Source organism: Pithys albifrons, chromosome 1 (assembly GCF_047495875.1).
Source record: "Pithys albifrons albifrons isolate INPA30051 chromosome 1, PitAlb_v1, whole genome shotgun sequence".
Taxonomy (NCBI): Eukaryota; Metazoa; Chordata; class Aves; order Passeriformes; family Thamnophilidae; genus Pithys; species Pithys albifrons.
In genome coordinates, this window is record NC_092458.1 from 23,022,720 (window position 1) to 23,038,962 (window position 16,243).

At 41.6% G+C, this 16,243-nt stretch overlaps 1 protein-coding gene across 1 annotated transcript in view; it reads left to right on the forward strand.

Annotated features, from left to right (window-relative positions):
• Window positions 1-205: 205 nt before the first annotated feature.
• RFX8 (regulatory factor X8) overlaps window positions 206-16,243 on the forward strand; it is a 31,954-nt gene continuing 15,916 nt past the window's right edge. Inside the window, exons 1-9 of the mRNA XM_071569995.1 lie at window positions 206-297; window positions 3,508-3,631; window positions 6,343-6,404; window positions 7,894-7,980; window positions 12,309-12,371; window positions 13,893-13,953; window positions 14,926-15,060; window positions 15,140-15,217; window positions 15,743-15,856. Of these exons, the coding sequence (XP_071426096.1) occupies window positions 206-297; window positions 3,508-3,631; window positions 6,343-6,404; window positions 7,894-7,980; window positions 12,309-12,371; window positions 13,893-13,953; window positions 14,926-15,060; window positions 15,140-15,217; window positions 15,743-15,856 (816 nt within the window). The remainder of the gene's footprint in view (window positions 298-3,507; window positions 3,632-6,342; window positions 6,405-7,893; window positions 7,981-12,308; window positions 12,372-13,892; window positions 13,954-14,925; window positions 15,061-15,139; window positions 15,218-15,742; window positions 15,857-16,243) is intronic.

Below are 16,243 nucleotides of genomic sequence, written 5' to 3' on the forward strand. Positions count from 1 at the left end.
GAGTGGCGCGGAGATGGCGCGGGACGGGCTCGGCGCGGGGATGGCGCGGGACGAGCTCGGCGCGGGGATAGCGCGGGACTGGCGCGAGGGGGGCGCGGGACGGGCGCGGGAGTGACGCGGCACTGGCGCGAGGGGGGCTCGGGACGGGCGCGGGCCGTGCGTTACGCCCCGTCCGTTACCGGCCCCGCAGCCCCACCCGGTCCCAATGGCCGACCCGCACCCGCAGCCCGTGCCGGAGAAGGCAGTCGGGTCGTACTGCGGCCCCACCTCTCTCACATACCTGCCCGTCCTGCAGTGGTGGGTGCCGCGCCCCGCCCGTCCCGGGGCCGGGCCGTACCCGGGGATGGAGCAGGAGGGGCGGCGCGGAGGGTTTCCTCTCATACCGGGGGCTCGCAGGACCTGCCGGGTGGGCTGGCCACGGGGACGGCAGCGGTTCTGCTTTTAGCGCTTCTCGCGGTTCCGAAGGCAACAGTCTGGTTTGCTGCAAGGGCCCCATCATCACGGTGGTGCATAAGCGATGTCGGGAGAGCAAGGACATTTCCTTGAAAGCCCCGTTTCCTGCCACAAGCCTTATTGATACCGAGGTGGTTTGACCACTGGCCGGGATCTGGCCCCTGGACTGCCATCTGCCTGGTGTGATGCTGCAGGGCAGCTGGCGAGGAGTCGCCCTGGCCGTGGCACCCTTGACACTCAGAGTGATGCTCAGCGTTTCATGTTCTCCGAGGTCATGTTTTCTTGAGGTGAAGGTAGTGGTTGAACTCCTAAGTGTGACACTTTCTGTGGCAGAGTAAGGTTATCATAATTTTTTGTACATCTTCCGTGTAATGGCGAAAGAGAAACCAGGGTTGCTTTCCTTCTTTTTCCAAGCACAGATAAGTCCAGCTAGTAAACAATGTGGAAACTTTGTGTGAAACAGTAACAGCACATACAAATAAACTTTTAACTTGTCAGCAAGTAACCCAAAACATTTTATTCTCTCTCTCAGTAACAACTGAGCAGTGGGAGTTCATCTGTGTTTTTACTGTGATATAGATACCAATACTCCCATTTTAAAAGGAGAGAAGGAAGAGATTCATCCAAGGTCATTCATCCAACATGTTTGAGACACAGCATAAAATTGAATCTCAAACAATCCTTGAAAGAATGAACTGATTATTTTTTTCCATCATGACAACCTTCTGAATATCCTTTCCATGTTTTGAAAAATTTTAAATGCTCAGTTTCAATTTACAGTTGGTGCACTGTCAACAGCAAACCAGATTTTGGTCCAGAAATGATTTAACAGCACACTTGCTAACCTCTATAAAGGCCTGGGTGCCAAGGGTTCACATGTAACAGGTGGCAAACCCCCAAAACCTGGAGTCTGTGTGAGGTCCTAAAATCAATCAGATAATAAACCACACACAAAGCGTGGATAGATAGTAGATAAATGGAGGAGGTCTTTCCCCATGTGCTTTTTGTTTAACCTCCATCTTTCTCCCTTACCACTCTTTATTAACAGTTTTCAAGTTTTGAAAACCTCAGAGCTAATAAGCAAAAAGATGAGCACTATGCTCTTTTCTGTGTGGATTTTTCTTTTCTTGATAGGCAATATTTTTGTATTATGTGTCAGCACTAAGAATATGTTTAACTCATTATTTGAAAAAGACTGGCAGTTTAATAGATGATAAATTCACAAAAGGAAATTCCCAAATAATTTGTCAGTTAAATGATGAAGGAAAACTATCGGCAAAAACCAGCTGCTGAAGCATGAATTAATTTCTGATGAACTTCCAATGACCCTTTGGGTGCTATATTAAGGATGAATTTGCCTTAGGTTTAATCTTCTGTGGGACTGCTCAGTTGTGAAGGGTTTTGAGATGGTTGCTCTAGGAAAAAAAACCGACATTTCTTCCTGCTGGAAGGCAGAGCTCAGTCAGGACTCTTACCTAGAATAAATTCCATTTACCTTTCAGTCTGATGATGAGAAATACCCCATTAACACAGCAGATCACCTATCCTTGGGTGCAGGTTCCTGCTGAGGTGGGCTCATGAAGCCTTTGCTGTTGGGTGGTGGGCCTGGAGTGGTGAGGGGCTGGCAGGGAGCCCAGAGCAGCTCAGCCCTGGTGCTTGGTAGCACCAGCCTCTTGCGTTAATGGGTGAGAAGGTGCTCTCCAGGCTGGTTTAACTGAGGCATTTGGGGGTCCTTTGCTGGGGAGAAGGAAACATGGGGGAGGTAGAAAGCCTTCTTGGGTGGAAAAAGGGGAGGAGGCATGAATAAAAGGTGAGGCAGACATCATGAGGCTGCACAGCGACCATCATCTTGCTCAGTCTGTTCTACCAAGCCAGTTTGCTGAAGACCTTATCCACTATCTACTGCCAATACAGCTAATTCAGAAAGATAAACACTGGTGTGCCTGAAATCAGGCTACTAATAAAACAGAGGATGCTGATTCAAAATCCAGCTGGCTTATCTCACCCAGTGAATATGAAAAGTCTGCTTTCCCAACCAACTCGATTATCAGTAAAGACACAGTGAGTAACTGGCACTGTTCTGCATTGGCATTCAGCTGATAAATTAATTAAATATGCATAAATCATTTGGTAGAACAGAAACACAGTTAGAGTAAGAAACTACTGTCATATGAGCAGTGTGTCATCCTTTGAAAATTAATCTCTCTGCTCCTTTGCTTCAGCTTTGCTCCTGCATTTGCACTGCAAGCTGTTATCTTCTGACATCAAAACCATTGGTATTGTCTTATAATTAAAGGTCATTTTTTTCCCAGTGAAGGCAATACCTTAGGCTAATAAGTAACCAAGATTACTTCTTCCTCACCTTATTCACACGTTTACTTGACTGTGGCCATTCTGATAAGTACGATGAATCAGAGATTTGGTCAAAGCCCGAGTATTTAAACACTTAAACCTGTTTCAGTCCTGGAAGTTCTGTATTAACTGTAAATTAAAATTCTGTTCTTTTAATAAATGTGTCCTAAAATCAATGAGGTTGTATGAAAACAGAATTTTGTTCTTTGTAGTATGTACACTCTCTGTTCCAAATCACCATATCTCACACTTTAGGTGGCAAAATTCTCATATTGTCTTTGCTATAGTGGAGACCTTTCTGTTTAGAAGAGCAAAGTTAGATCTTTTGATATGCATATGAGAAATGCTAATACTGCCTGTATTAGCATTAATGTTATAATGATATTACTGTTATATTTTTAATTAAAAATGATGAGAACCAGTTAATTTCTTAGCAGAGTCTCCCATGACCTCTCTTACACCTTGGAAACAAGGGAAATAGGCCTTCAACAATTAAAAATAAGCATAGAATATACATATATATACATTTATATGAAAATGTATATTGCTTCCCAGAATACAGATTTACACAAAGGTTAATTTTTACTTCTATAAAATCAGAGTAACCATTACAGAGTTCATTGAAAACATGATGAGCTATTAAAATCTAACAATTCTTTCTTCTAATTCTGATATAAACCAATCAATGTTTTTGTTTTAAAGGCTAGCTGATAATTTCTACTTGTGTGGAGGACGCACTGTACCCTGTCGGCTACTACATGAACTGTACATTGAAACCTGCAATCCAGATTTCAAGATTCAAGTACATCCATCCACCTTTGGAAAGGTACAGAGTAGACAGGATATATAAGATAAGCAGGGATGCCTAAACCTAAAATTTCATCATCAGATATACACACTACACATCAAAAGAGATCAAGTAACAGAGAAGAATGAATGTGTAATGTATTACACTTGTGTGTTTTCTAATGTATTTCTGGCAAACCTTCATGTACATGCAGTTATACTAGAGAAAAGAGTGTTGTCTGTGATGGAGTTTATTTTCTTCATGGGACTGGTGAATGTTACACTAGCAAAGATTTCTTTTTCCTATGTATTTCAGAGGGTTTACCACCTTTCTGTTCTCAAAAGCGGAAGGTAAAACAACTCATCCCAAGGAGCTGTTTCTTCTGTCTTTAAAAGATACCTTCCATTGTTACATAATTTTATACTTTCTCTTTAAAGTATTCTTGAGGAGCTTTTGCTCCAAACACTAAAAGGTTGTCACAGAATCATCCAAGCAGAACAAATGCAGATGTAAAACTGAATCTCCTTCTAACAGTTCCATTCTTCTGTTGCACAGAGTTTGATACAACCCACAGAGCAATTACCACTTAGAAATCCCAACTACAACAAACACCCATAGCTTTTCAACATTTTTAGCGAAGTAAGGAAGATAGAAGACCTTGTGATTATTTGTTGCTCAAGATTTTTTGTTCAAACTTCCTGGTTTTTTACTGGCAATATTCTATTAGTTCCCACAGTAAGAGCTACTAAACATTGCTTTAACACAAACTCAAAATACTCTGAGTGCAAGTTGTATCTGAAATCAATTTCATATGGATAAGCTCATTTTAGGAATCATTTATCTCAATTCAGTTGAATCTAATATTTTACTGGATAAGTTAAATCACTTTTACTGAAAATTAAGATATGAGTGAGTGATTCAGTGTGATTTATTACCATAACTTAATGGATCATCAGCTAAGACCATGGGCAGAATTTGCCTGGCTCAGTGTAGACGTCTGCCATGAGGTTGGTCACCTTAATCTCTTGGTAGCCAGTGGAGAGAAATGAGTAGTTACATGTGTTCCCTCTCACACTGAGTCATCTCAGCCAGCTCAGCTGAAATGTGCCTCAGAACTGCCTGTTTTTCTCCACTGACTACAGAGTCTACAGTGACTGGCTCACACATTTCTGCCTTGTAGCCATGTAGGTAAGATTAATCCCATCCTGCCTGTGCGCTTTCAGGTACTCCAGCATGACTGAGTTACCACCTGTAAATGAAGCCTTCTTGCGGTTTACGTTAATGCATTTTACTTTTAAGCTCGGACAGGCAAAGATGAAGCATGAGTCTGGTCACGCAGGAGAGCTTAGATGATGAGCCAGAGCTACATGGGCTGCTGCTTGGAACTGTTTGCTCACAGCCTTAACCAACCTGGTGCAATAAGGTGCATGGTTAACACATCCCAAATGAGCAAGCTGGGGTCCATCTCCCCAGTGGCTTGAAATGGTCTGTCCTTCTGCAGCAGGAGAAAAGACCATGCAGCGAGAAGCTGAGAAGGGCAGGAACTGCAGCAGCCCTGATTTAAACTAAAGGTGCACATTTAATCAGTTACCCCAGCCTTGCTAATGGACTGAGCTATTAATAATTCACCAAGCTGTAGTAATCTGACTGCAGTACATAGGTGTGGACTGCAAGGGCTTGTGCAGTTAAGCCTCATGTGAATCAAATTGTAGTGACTGAAGACATTAGTAATCTCATCTGCCCTATCCCTCTGCCTAAATAAACTGTTGTCACTAGGCAGCCGGAGGAAGTGCGTGTCTTGTGCCACAGAAATCCCAGCTTCATAGGCTGCCCTTTTAGGAAAATGAGATTATGCTAAACAAGCAGCTTGAGAAAGGAAGCAGCTGGTGTGGAAGCATGCAGAAACATGCAAAGAACAGGACTCCTGTTAAAACTGGAGAAATCTGTCCTTTATCAGGCGTTTGGACCAGCGATACTCACTTTGCGCAGAGTCCGAGGTTTTTGCTGCTGAGTAGACACTCTCCTGAATCCTCGCTAACATGCAGTACTCAATCCTCTGTTCCTGCTATATAGAGAACATTAGTTCCAGGTATCCTGGGTTAGTTTCTGTCTTCACAGGACAGCTCATGCAGAATAAACTTAGTGAAGTGGATTATTAACCTGACAGTATCTAATTACTCTGCAGAGCCTGACCTTGACAGATGCTGCATGACCTCTGTTCACACTCAGCACCACGGTGGTCGAAAGGTTGCTTTGCAGCTTGATGATTCAGGTCCTTTTAAAACAGATAAGTCAGGCCCTATCTTGTCAGCACACCTTGCAAGAGTGAGTGGGTAGGCAAAGCCCCCTGTGTGAGCGAGTCCTACTTAAATGAATAAGGCTTGCAGGTCTGGCAGAGTACAGGAAGCACCATGGTGCCTTCAAATTTCCCCAGCTGATTGACCTCCCCTGACTGCAGTGGGTCTCCTGGTGCAAGCACTGAATGTTTTTCAGTGCAAGGTAAAACAGACTACTCTAAAAAAAATTCCTACTTGAGAGAGGTAGTCCCTTAAAATACTTAGCCTTCGATCTGCAAAAGCCTGGTTGAGTTCCATTCAACAGTTACCATTTGAGAAATACGTAAGAACAGATATTAGCATGCAAATGATGGAAAACAAACAAAGTGATTAAAGACAAAAAAATTTAGCAGATATTTTTGCATTTTAGAATGAATTTGCCAAGTATCTCTAATTTTCTGTTTCTTTTTACAGCTTATTCAGTTAGTTTTCCCGGGTCTGGTGACAAGAAAGCGGACCACAGCAGGGAGCATCAGGTACTGGTTTTGTGTCCTTTCTTTGAAAGTTATTTCTAACTATTCTAATAAAAATTTAAAGTGGCTGACTTTTCAGCCCCAGCGCTGTAATGCAGCAGCTGGATTGTTGGTTGTAAGTCTGTAACACATCACAAGATCCAGAGTGATTCATGGTGTCACCAAGGATGTTAAAATAGAGTTAATTCCATGAAAACCACCACATCAGATCTGCTTTGGTAGGGCATGAATTCCAGGTCAGATTGCTTTTAATAAAAAGTTACTGCTCTGATTTGTATGGGCTATTAACAGCATAGTTTGCATTTGGCATGCTAGACATCACAGCCTTACTTGGAGCTCTTGAGACACTGGGTCTCAAGGTCAGAAAAGCCTGGCTCTGAGGTGCACAGGGAGCAGCCATGATTGATGTCTGTGTTGTGCTTTTCATCCTTGCACATATCCATGGAGTGACCCCAGCACATACTGGTGGTCAACAGAAGTGCTGTAAACAGTTGAACCATTTAAATCAGGCAACTTCAGGTCCTCTTCCTGCCTGTCCTTTCTTTTCCTTTTCCTCTCTTCTTCTAGAGCACAGAGAATTTGATACTCTTTCATATCCAAACTTATAATCACATTCTAAAAATCTAGACTGGGAAAGGGGATGTTTTGAGGACATTGTGACAGAGAAATTTTACAGGCATTTTGTGTGTAGCTGTAAAGAACAGGCTTTGAGTACAACATGCCCTTACTTGATCTGTGAACTTTTCTCCACTAGTCTGGACTTGCTATCAGCTTGAGCTAAGAGATCCTTTATTTGGGAGTGCCTCACCACAGACACTCACAGGCTTTTTCTCATAGTAGGCAGGATTTGGGATGGTCTTTGGTAGTCCCCAGTCTCCATGCTCTCTCTTCCCATCAGCAGAAGGTTACCCTTTCCTGGCAGCTGGTGGCTCCAAACCATGGCACCGCTTCCTTGGCTTCATGGTGGCCCAGTCTGGGAAGAGCCAGCTGGAAGCACCTTTGTGGCAGAGATGGGGACTCCGTTGCTCACTGAGCTCAGGATAAACCTTAGAGAAGGTCTGGTAGGTTTCTTGAGTTTTAGCTTTGCATGGCCACTGATGGGCCATCCAGTCCTCAGACTACTTTGAATGGCCAAGAAACAGCTGCACTAAGTCCTTCAAGTTCCATGGGGATTATGGGGACCTCTGTCTGCAGAGACTCTGGTCCCTGATTTCATAACTGTACTGTACAAATCTGTTGCACCTCATTCACTGGATTAATTTTTTTCATTTAGAAGAAGGTATCATTCCAGGGCAAAAACTGTTAAAAAGAGTTTGTAAATAGTTTTGTAATTTTTTTCCATTGGGGAAAATAAATATTCAACAGAATTTAAAAGACAAATTAAAGGGTTTTTTAACTTAAATAGAATGATCTGCTTTCAAAGGAGGATTATTAATTATTTGACTTGATGAAAATCATATGGTTTTCAGTTAATTTTTTTTTTATTTTCTAGATATCATTATGATGGAATAGCTATCAAGAAGGACTCTTCCTTTTATGCACGTTTTTGCTGTCTTCTGTATGAGCAAAATTATTTCAGGTTTGTTTTTTAAAATGTTTTAATCAAGAAATGTGACATGACAGTCTATATATTGTCTGCACATAAAAGTCTGCAAATCATTCGTTGAACACTGACAGCAGGATTATTCTTTTCTTGTCATTATACACTCTATAAAAAGTGCTATGCCATTGGGTGCTGTGCCCTAATAGAGAAACTGCATTTTGGAAACAGACCCTGCCTAATTGGACTTCCTTGAATTGGACATTGTAGTCATGTATATCCTAAGAGCAAGAACTCATGCCAAACCTAAACAAAGAGCTTAATATATTGTGACTTTAAATGGGAGCTCAAAAAACATATTGAAATGGCTTCATGACATTGTACCATCTTCCTTATTGAACAGTAGGCTGAAGAGACATGTATTGAAGTATAAATGACTGTGCTGTTCTGAAGAGTCCTACAAACAATCATGTTATCTATGGTTTTTTACTACTTGAAACAATGAGGCATATTACTTCAAAAATACTTCCTTTATTTAATTTTAAAATACCATATTTTAAAATCACCTCTTGCAAGAGAACACCAAAACAAGTATAAATTGATTGCAAAACTTAAAAGCCTAAAATAATTGATGAATATAATATTCTTTGGCAGATTAGAGTGTAGACAGAAGCATGGTCCAGTTGTCGGCAGGAGAGGAAGAATTTTTATGGTTAAACTCATGGCTCAGATAAACAAACCACAGGCTTGCCCTTCTCCCCAGAAAAAAAGGGAGGGAAATGTTGCCATTTTGTAACAGTTTTACACTTCTTTTTAATGCACCGGAGAATAAAATTAGGTGCAGCCTATGCCTTTGATTTTGAAGACCAGTTTTGTATCCTCACCCTCTTATAGCATAGTACAGTACTTTAGTGTGCACATGGGTAAATTCTATACTTTGGTTCCTATTCTTTAAAATGGGGATATAACATTATCCTATAGCATAAATGTTAATGCAATACAAGTCAGTCTATTAAGTACCGAGAGACCTAGTGATGATGAAACTGTGATATTCTACATAATATTTACTTCATTGAGAGCATGCTCTGCAAGAGCATGGAAAAATTATATCCATAGGGTTATAGCCTTTCTCCACAGGTTTTATAGCAGAGAAATGTTACAGAAGTCCATAGAGGGACAACAGTAAATGATGGGATAATGCAGAGGATCACATTCTGCAGATAATCAAGTAGCAGTCAGTTTCTGTGAGAACAAACAAATTATTTATAGGCAATTTGAGGCTGGTTTTTCATGACACCCTTACTGAAGTGATAGTCTTTGCTTCCTCTGCACTGAGTATAACCAGAGCTGTACTAAGATTTGGTATAAAATTTGATATCCACAATTAGGAGAGGCCTTGGCCACTGTTCAAGTAGTATTGCAGGTCTCTGGCTAAGTCTATGCTGGTCTTTCCTCTTCAAGGAAAGGAAGGTGTTTTCCTGCAGCATCACTTGAAAACAGCAATCTTGATGGGCACAGTGATAGACCTGGTGGTTCTGGGAACTGGAGAGATGAGAGAGAACAGTACAATTGTTGTTCTTCCTCCTGGCATAGACACATGAGGAAAAATTAGAAAAAATAGGAGGAACCAAAGGAGTAATGTTGGCTAAGTTTGGGCCAGGTGCAGAAAGAATTACTCTAGCTACAACTGGGAGACAGATGCACCACGTATGCCAGCATAGCTTCTGTCCTTGGCCCTCACTATGGAAACAAGCCATCTTCTGCAACAGTCTGGGGAACATGCTGCACTGCATGCTTAACCGTACAGGAGCTGCTGCACTGGCTGCAGGCCTCCCTCTCCTTCTCCACCAGCAGATTCCTTAATTTGTCCAAAATAAGGAAAAGGAGGTGCATTTCAGGGAAAGGGCTGAAATCAACCAGATACCTACTGATCTTGTTTCCTGAGATAAACACCTGCCCTATTGAAGAAAGACTGAGAGAGTTGAGGTTCTTCAGCCTGGAGAAGAGACAGGCTTCAGGGAGACCTTATAGCACATAAAGGGGGCCTGCAAGAGAGCTGGAGAGGGACTTTGTACAAGGCACATGGTGATGGAAGAAGGGGGAATGGCTTCAAGCTGAAAGACAGAAGGTAGGCTTAGATTGGGTATTAGGGAGAAATTCTTTACTGTGAAGGTGGTGAAGCACTAGCACAGGTTGGCCAGAAAAATTGTGGATGCCCGTCCCTGGAAGTGCTCAAGGCTAGGCTGGAAGGGGACTTTGGGCAACCTGGTCTAGGGGAAGGTGCCCTGCCCATGGCAGGCGGGCTGGACAGGATAATCTTTGAAGGTCCCTTCCAAACCAAACTATTCTATGATTCTGTAACTTTTCATATTACAAAAAAAAAAAAATCAAAATATAAAGATTGCATTTAGACAAAGATCATCTTTCTAGTTGCAACCGAAAAGTCCCTTACCTACAAAATTATCTTCTCTGATGTTTCTTTTATGTAAGAGAGTTATAAGACACTAAGCTGTTGAGTGAAGCCAGACAGCTGAAATCAGAACAGCTTCTACTCTAAATGCACCCACAGGTTCCTGTCCCAAGCCAACATGCAGGCCTTCAGAACCTGGGCAGCCAGGTGTCATAATTACTCCTTACTGTCTGATAGAGCACAGTAGGAAAAAACTGTTAAAAAAAAAAGGCAGAAAGCAGTAACAAAGCACAAGACACAGCCAGAGAAGCATGAGTAGCACAACTCTGAAAGAAATAATTAGGTCACATACAATGTAGGCATCAGCTTCAACCAAATAAGTCAGTTTTCATTTCTGTGGAGTGCTGTACATTTTTGGCATTTAAGTAGGAATACCTCAAGGAAGTACCTCATCTTTACTGTCCTCTCAGTAGGGTTCAGTACTTTTTGAAATCAGTTAATTTTTCATGATCCAATGAAGCTGACAAAATCGGTAATGTCAAACTGTAGATTTTTTTTATTATAAAATTGAAATTTAAGAAAACAGTAATTAAAACTTGATGACTTTTCTACCTGCAAGAAGAAATTCTGTTCTCACATAGGTAATCATATGTATACCCACACCAGGGGTATTTGACACACAAGATCTCAGTTTTTAAGAGCGTGTTGGTGTGGAAATTTCCCAATTAGAGTGAAGAAGATTTTTAATATAACATTTCAGTGCAGTCCAAATGCTGGTCTGTGGACCAGACTCCTGTATTGGGATATACTTCTCTGGCTTGTTGCCATTTCCCTCTGGAAGAGACAGGGGATATGTGTTTCAGTAGTGAACGTGTCCTAAAAAACTATTGCACCATCCCATGCATGAATAAAGTCCAACAGGCAGATGCTTTTTCTGTGCATATACCAGAAGGGAAGGTGGGTCCTGGAGCCCAGTTTAGAGACCAAGGCATCCATCCATCCTGCAGGCTGGTGGAGAAAGTGATTGTTTTGAGCCATTTTTGCTAATTACTGAAAAGGATATTTCTGGACCATGTTGGCATAGTAAGCCATTGACATGGTGCTGGTAGTAAGGAACTAGGCCTCTGAAGGACCTGGCAGCTTGGGAGCTGTGCTTGTGGGTGTCATAAAAATGGCAGTAAGATTTTAATGGTGTGCCTTTGAATACAAAGACATTTGCCTTTTGGTAGTCAGTGGGGCTTTGGATGTGTCAGGGTTGGAACATCCTCACACAAGGAGTGGGTGAGGATGCTCTTACACAGCACCTACAAGTTCGTTCAATTAGAAATCTTTGATTCTTTGAAGATACGTGTACCACAGTCTGATGATGATGTTATGAAAATAGTGTAAATAAACACATGAGGATCCCAAACACATTACAGACATTAAGGGAATATGTTATTTACTGCTTCGCATTACAACAGGAATATGTCCCCTCTAGGAATGGGAGCTTTGAGGACAAGTCTCAAAGTACCTAAAATTGTGCTTCCTGTGGCCAGGACTACAGCAGTGTTAAAAAAAAGTCATTGAATTTTGGTTTTGTAAGAGTTGCTTTATGACTCTAGTAATAGGGAAGGTTTAGGCTCCTGACTGTCTAGTGAAGCAAACCTGTTTTTTCATTAAAAACAATCTGACATGATTCTACAGAATGAACTTTTCTAATCTCAGTGTAATCAGGCAGTCAACAACAGGCACATTCAATGTCTTTCCTCCTTTCTTTTTTCTTTTGTGCTTCCCATTTGTCTCTTAATATATTTGTCATCATCACTCTTGTATTTCCCATTTTAGCTCTAGTTCCCACCCCATAGCATCACACAACCTCTGCAAGAGAGATGGTGAATCTCCTTGTGATTCTGCTGTCACACATTTTCCCTTTCTCCCACCCACCTCCTCTTTTGTGTGTTCCATCTTTACCCAGGCACTGCTCTCTCGGGGAAGCGAGCATCTCTGATGTGCAGCCAAGCACCTCTGCAGGCACCAGGTGAGTCCCAACCCCCCTTGCTGGCAGTGGGAGCATATACATGTTAGTGTTCCATGGTATTTGCATTTACCCACCACTGAGCTCCCAGTTGGGTGCTGGGGCACAGGAGAACCCGTGCAGGACCCCTGCTCACCCCTCGATGTCCTGGTGTGGCAGGAGTGGGGAGCCAGCCTGCTGGGAGCCAACCCACTGGGGGCGAGCACTGCTGAAATATGTTGCCATAGTAGCAGCAGCAAAAGATACAGCTGGCCGCCTTCTCAGGGAGAGCAGGAGCTGGAAAACATTCATTAATTTTGTTTCACAGGCTTTAGAAATCTGCAGGAAGGACCTATTTGAAAGAAGCATTATAAAATGTCTCTATTTACCTGTTTCCCTTTGTACAGCCACCACCTCTAAAATGTCTGGGAGAGTCACGAGCACTACCAAACATGCCCAGCATGAGTGTTGTGCCCTGTCTTGAGCAGCCAGTTCGGTTGTTTCTTTGGAGCACAGCCTTCATGGCACAGAGTAGTGACAGAGGAAAAGGTGGTGAGGGTCAATCCTGTGAGGAGCAGAGAAGTGAAAGAAAGTATTTTCAGTGGTTGGAGTTTTCAGGCAATTAAGCTGTTACATTTTTTCTTCTGTCCCTTCAAGACTCATGGTGGTACCCTGGTTTATGATACACCTCAGTGGTGAAACCCAGCAGCCAGGATCTGATTAGATAGCCTAAGTGTTGGCAGCACATTTTCTACTAAGCCTCTGCCTGTCACCCTTCAAAACAGCCGAGTCCAAAAGGACCCTGGAGTTTCAAATGCCTTCAGAGACAGTGAGCAGGTGTTCAGGAGCAGATGGAAGCTTGACTGGAGGCTTCCAACCCTCACAGCATGTCCCTTTTACCAGCAACGTTGTCTCTCCCTCTGCTAGCATTACCCTCAGTGAAACAGGCAGGGACAGAAGCAGGAGATAGTACAGCAAGAACAGCCTGCTGTGCCTTCATCCCTGGCTTTTCAGCAAAAAGCCACTGGTCAAGCCTTTGAATATCCAAATAAATTCTGATGGAACATCATGGCCAGTTTGCAAAGTAAATGGGTGAAAGTCAGAAAAAAAAGCTATCTAAACTGATGTACAGTGCAAAAAATGTCATAACCGTGAAACCTAATCACAAGGATTATTATGTTTTGTTATTTTCATGTTTATAATAATTATTACCATTCCAAACAAAGTGCAACTACAAATTCAAACCCATGATTCTGGTAAAAGAAGTTCAAAGTCATGGCACTGTTAAATGGCCAGTACCTTGTTGTCTTTAAAATGAATGTTTCAGTTTTATGTTAAAATTAAGAAATTGATCTTTAGATTTATTAGAAAATCATAGGACTACTGAATGACAGAAAAGAGAGTAGGGTTTGTTTCTTAAACATAATGCTCCAACCTGCTATACTCTGTCCAGTTTGAGCTCATTTTCTTATAAAATATGGAATAAATTGGTGAGATTTTAAAAGCTTTTTTGTTTGTGTTCTTTTCTATATTTTATCACAGTAGTAATTCCTGGAGTTCTGAAAATGCAGCTGATTACATGAAGAATAGGGAAAAAACAGAAACAGTGAGTTTCAGATACATTAGACATAACAAAATGTCTATCTGGTGTTTAATTAGAACCACTGTCTAATATGTTCTAATGAAATAGAGTTAGCCCATCTTCTTCAAAATAATCTTTATTTGTGTAATCTCACTACACGCTTGCTTCCCTCGCTCCTATTTCACCCATTAGCTAAATATTTTTGTTGTCTTAATGTCAGTACAAATAATTTGGTGTGTACTGATACAGGAAATTGTGGCTGACAGCCCAGGTTTGAATATTACAGGAGTTAGTGGGGCACAGCCTTCCTTGCCTGAGGCCCATGGTGACAGACCCTCATGCTGGTGAGACAGTGCCTTTTCAACATGCTCAGAGTTTATTGGCATGATAAGTATTTAAATACTAGAAAATGATAAAGAAAAAAGAGCACAACCCCTGCTCACTGAAAAGGGCAGATGCACAGCTAACCTGTGGCAGTTCTCCCCTCAGTGAGCTGCTGTGAGGTGGCTTCACACTGGGGTTGCTGAATGTCAGCCAGCACACAATGAGCAACAAACTTATGTGGACCAAAGTGAGGGAAAATGAGAGACTGGATGTCTGTCATACTTTGATGGAGTGCTCGGGTGCAGTAATGAGTGCTCGAAAGTGGATGTAATGGCAGCCAATGAGAAATGTACTGTCACCCTGACAGCACAGCTGACTACCTGCAGCCTTACTCATGTTACAAGTGTGACATGAGTGCTATAGAAAATATATGTGGGAGATACGTATTGCATAAAATATTCACTGGATTTAAAAATTTAGGCAGCCCTGATTGTTTCTTTCATCCACCCCTATTTTCTAAAAAAAAAGGGAAAAAAAAGAAAAGCATTTCTGTGAAGAAATACATCTTATTAAAAATAATTTTCTACAATTTCAAGAAAATACTTAATACTTAAAACTGACAATATAACTGCAATCTTTTTTATTGTTCAAAATAAATTCTGATGCATCAAGAGTGAGAATTTGGAGTATTATCCATCTGTCATTTATCTGAAGGCTGAGCAAGAGACATTTCAATACCTGGTTCCTGAATTCAACCAGTTCTTCCTTGGAGAGCAAGTGCAAAGTGAGACAGACCCCTATGAAATGGTACGTTCAAAGTGTGAGATCATAAAGCAAGTTCACTCTTTCACTGTGAGATCATTTTGTACTCTCTTTTTGGCCACAGATTGGATTGCTTGCCAATGACTACTACAACTATTGTCAAGTTATTTTACAAACGGTGAGAGAGAGCAAGCTTGACAAGGTATGTCTTTGTTTTGATAACATTTATTCTGACAACAACAAACAACTATAAGGAAAAAATTGTGTCTGTGTACCTTATTTACTTGATGGTTTGATCTAAGGTAGGTGATAATTTATGAACTAAAGGAGCACTTAGTCACGTTATTTTGGAATTCTGAATTAACACAACATGCTCCAAGAATTTGAATTCCTAAGCATATCCTGAGCCTTCCTGGCACATCAAAAGGTCTGAGCCCAGCCCATAACACACAGCCACAGACACATATCTTCTAATATATACTCATGTCCATGGCACAATTCTTTGTTTCTCCCCTCTTTCTTACACTGCCTTGTGAGGTTCAGCTTGTTGCCACTTCCCCAGGGCACTTCCACTTACACTGGAGCCCAGCCAGGGTGGGGCCAGGCAAAGAGTCCATCTCCACAGTCATTCCTTTGCTTCTATGCTTGTGTGTTGTTTTACTGAATTAAACTTCACATTTCACAGCAGTAAAATCCGTGAAAATTCATAAAGGACTTTGTGCAACAGGTAGAAGACTGTATCATGTCATTCTGGAGGTCTCTGCAGCCTGAAAGAATAGAACTGATGTGCTTGCCAGATGTGTGCCAGCTGTTAAAAAGTTATGATAGGTATCTATTCAAGGTATTGTAGACACATTTGCTTGTTGTAATTATGCTATTGCATGCTTATGTCTCTTCAGTTATTCTGTCTAAGGAGCAAGACCAGCTGTTTCTTTTGTGCTGTACAATGGGATCGTCGTTCTTACCTCAGCTCTGTTCTTTGGCTTCTTCTGAGAGAGAACAGTATGGGGTTTGAAAGGAGCCAGTGGAATTTGAGATAGCTTCCATTTTCCTCCTATATATTAATGTGAAAGTCTCTAATTTCAGTGGAATGTGCTGTTATAAATGTGGTCTGTGGTTCTGGCATGAGGTTATGTGGCTGAAATGTCAACTGATAACTGTTTTCCAGATTGTGAGAGTTACTTTTCATTTGAGAACACTAATGCATTTCTCAGTGACATGCCACATA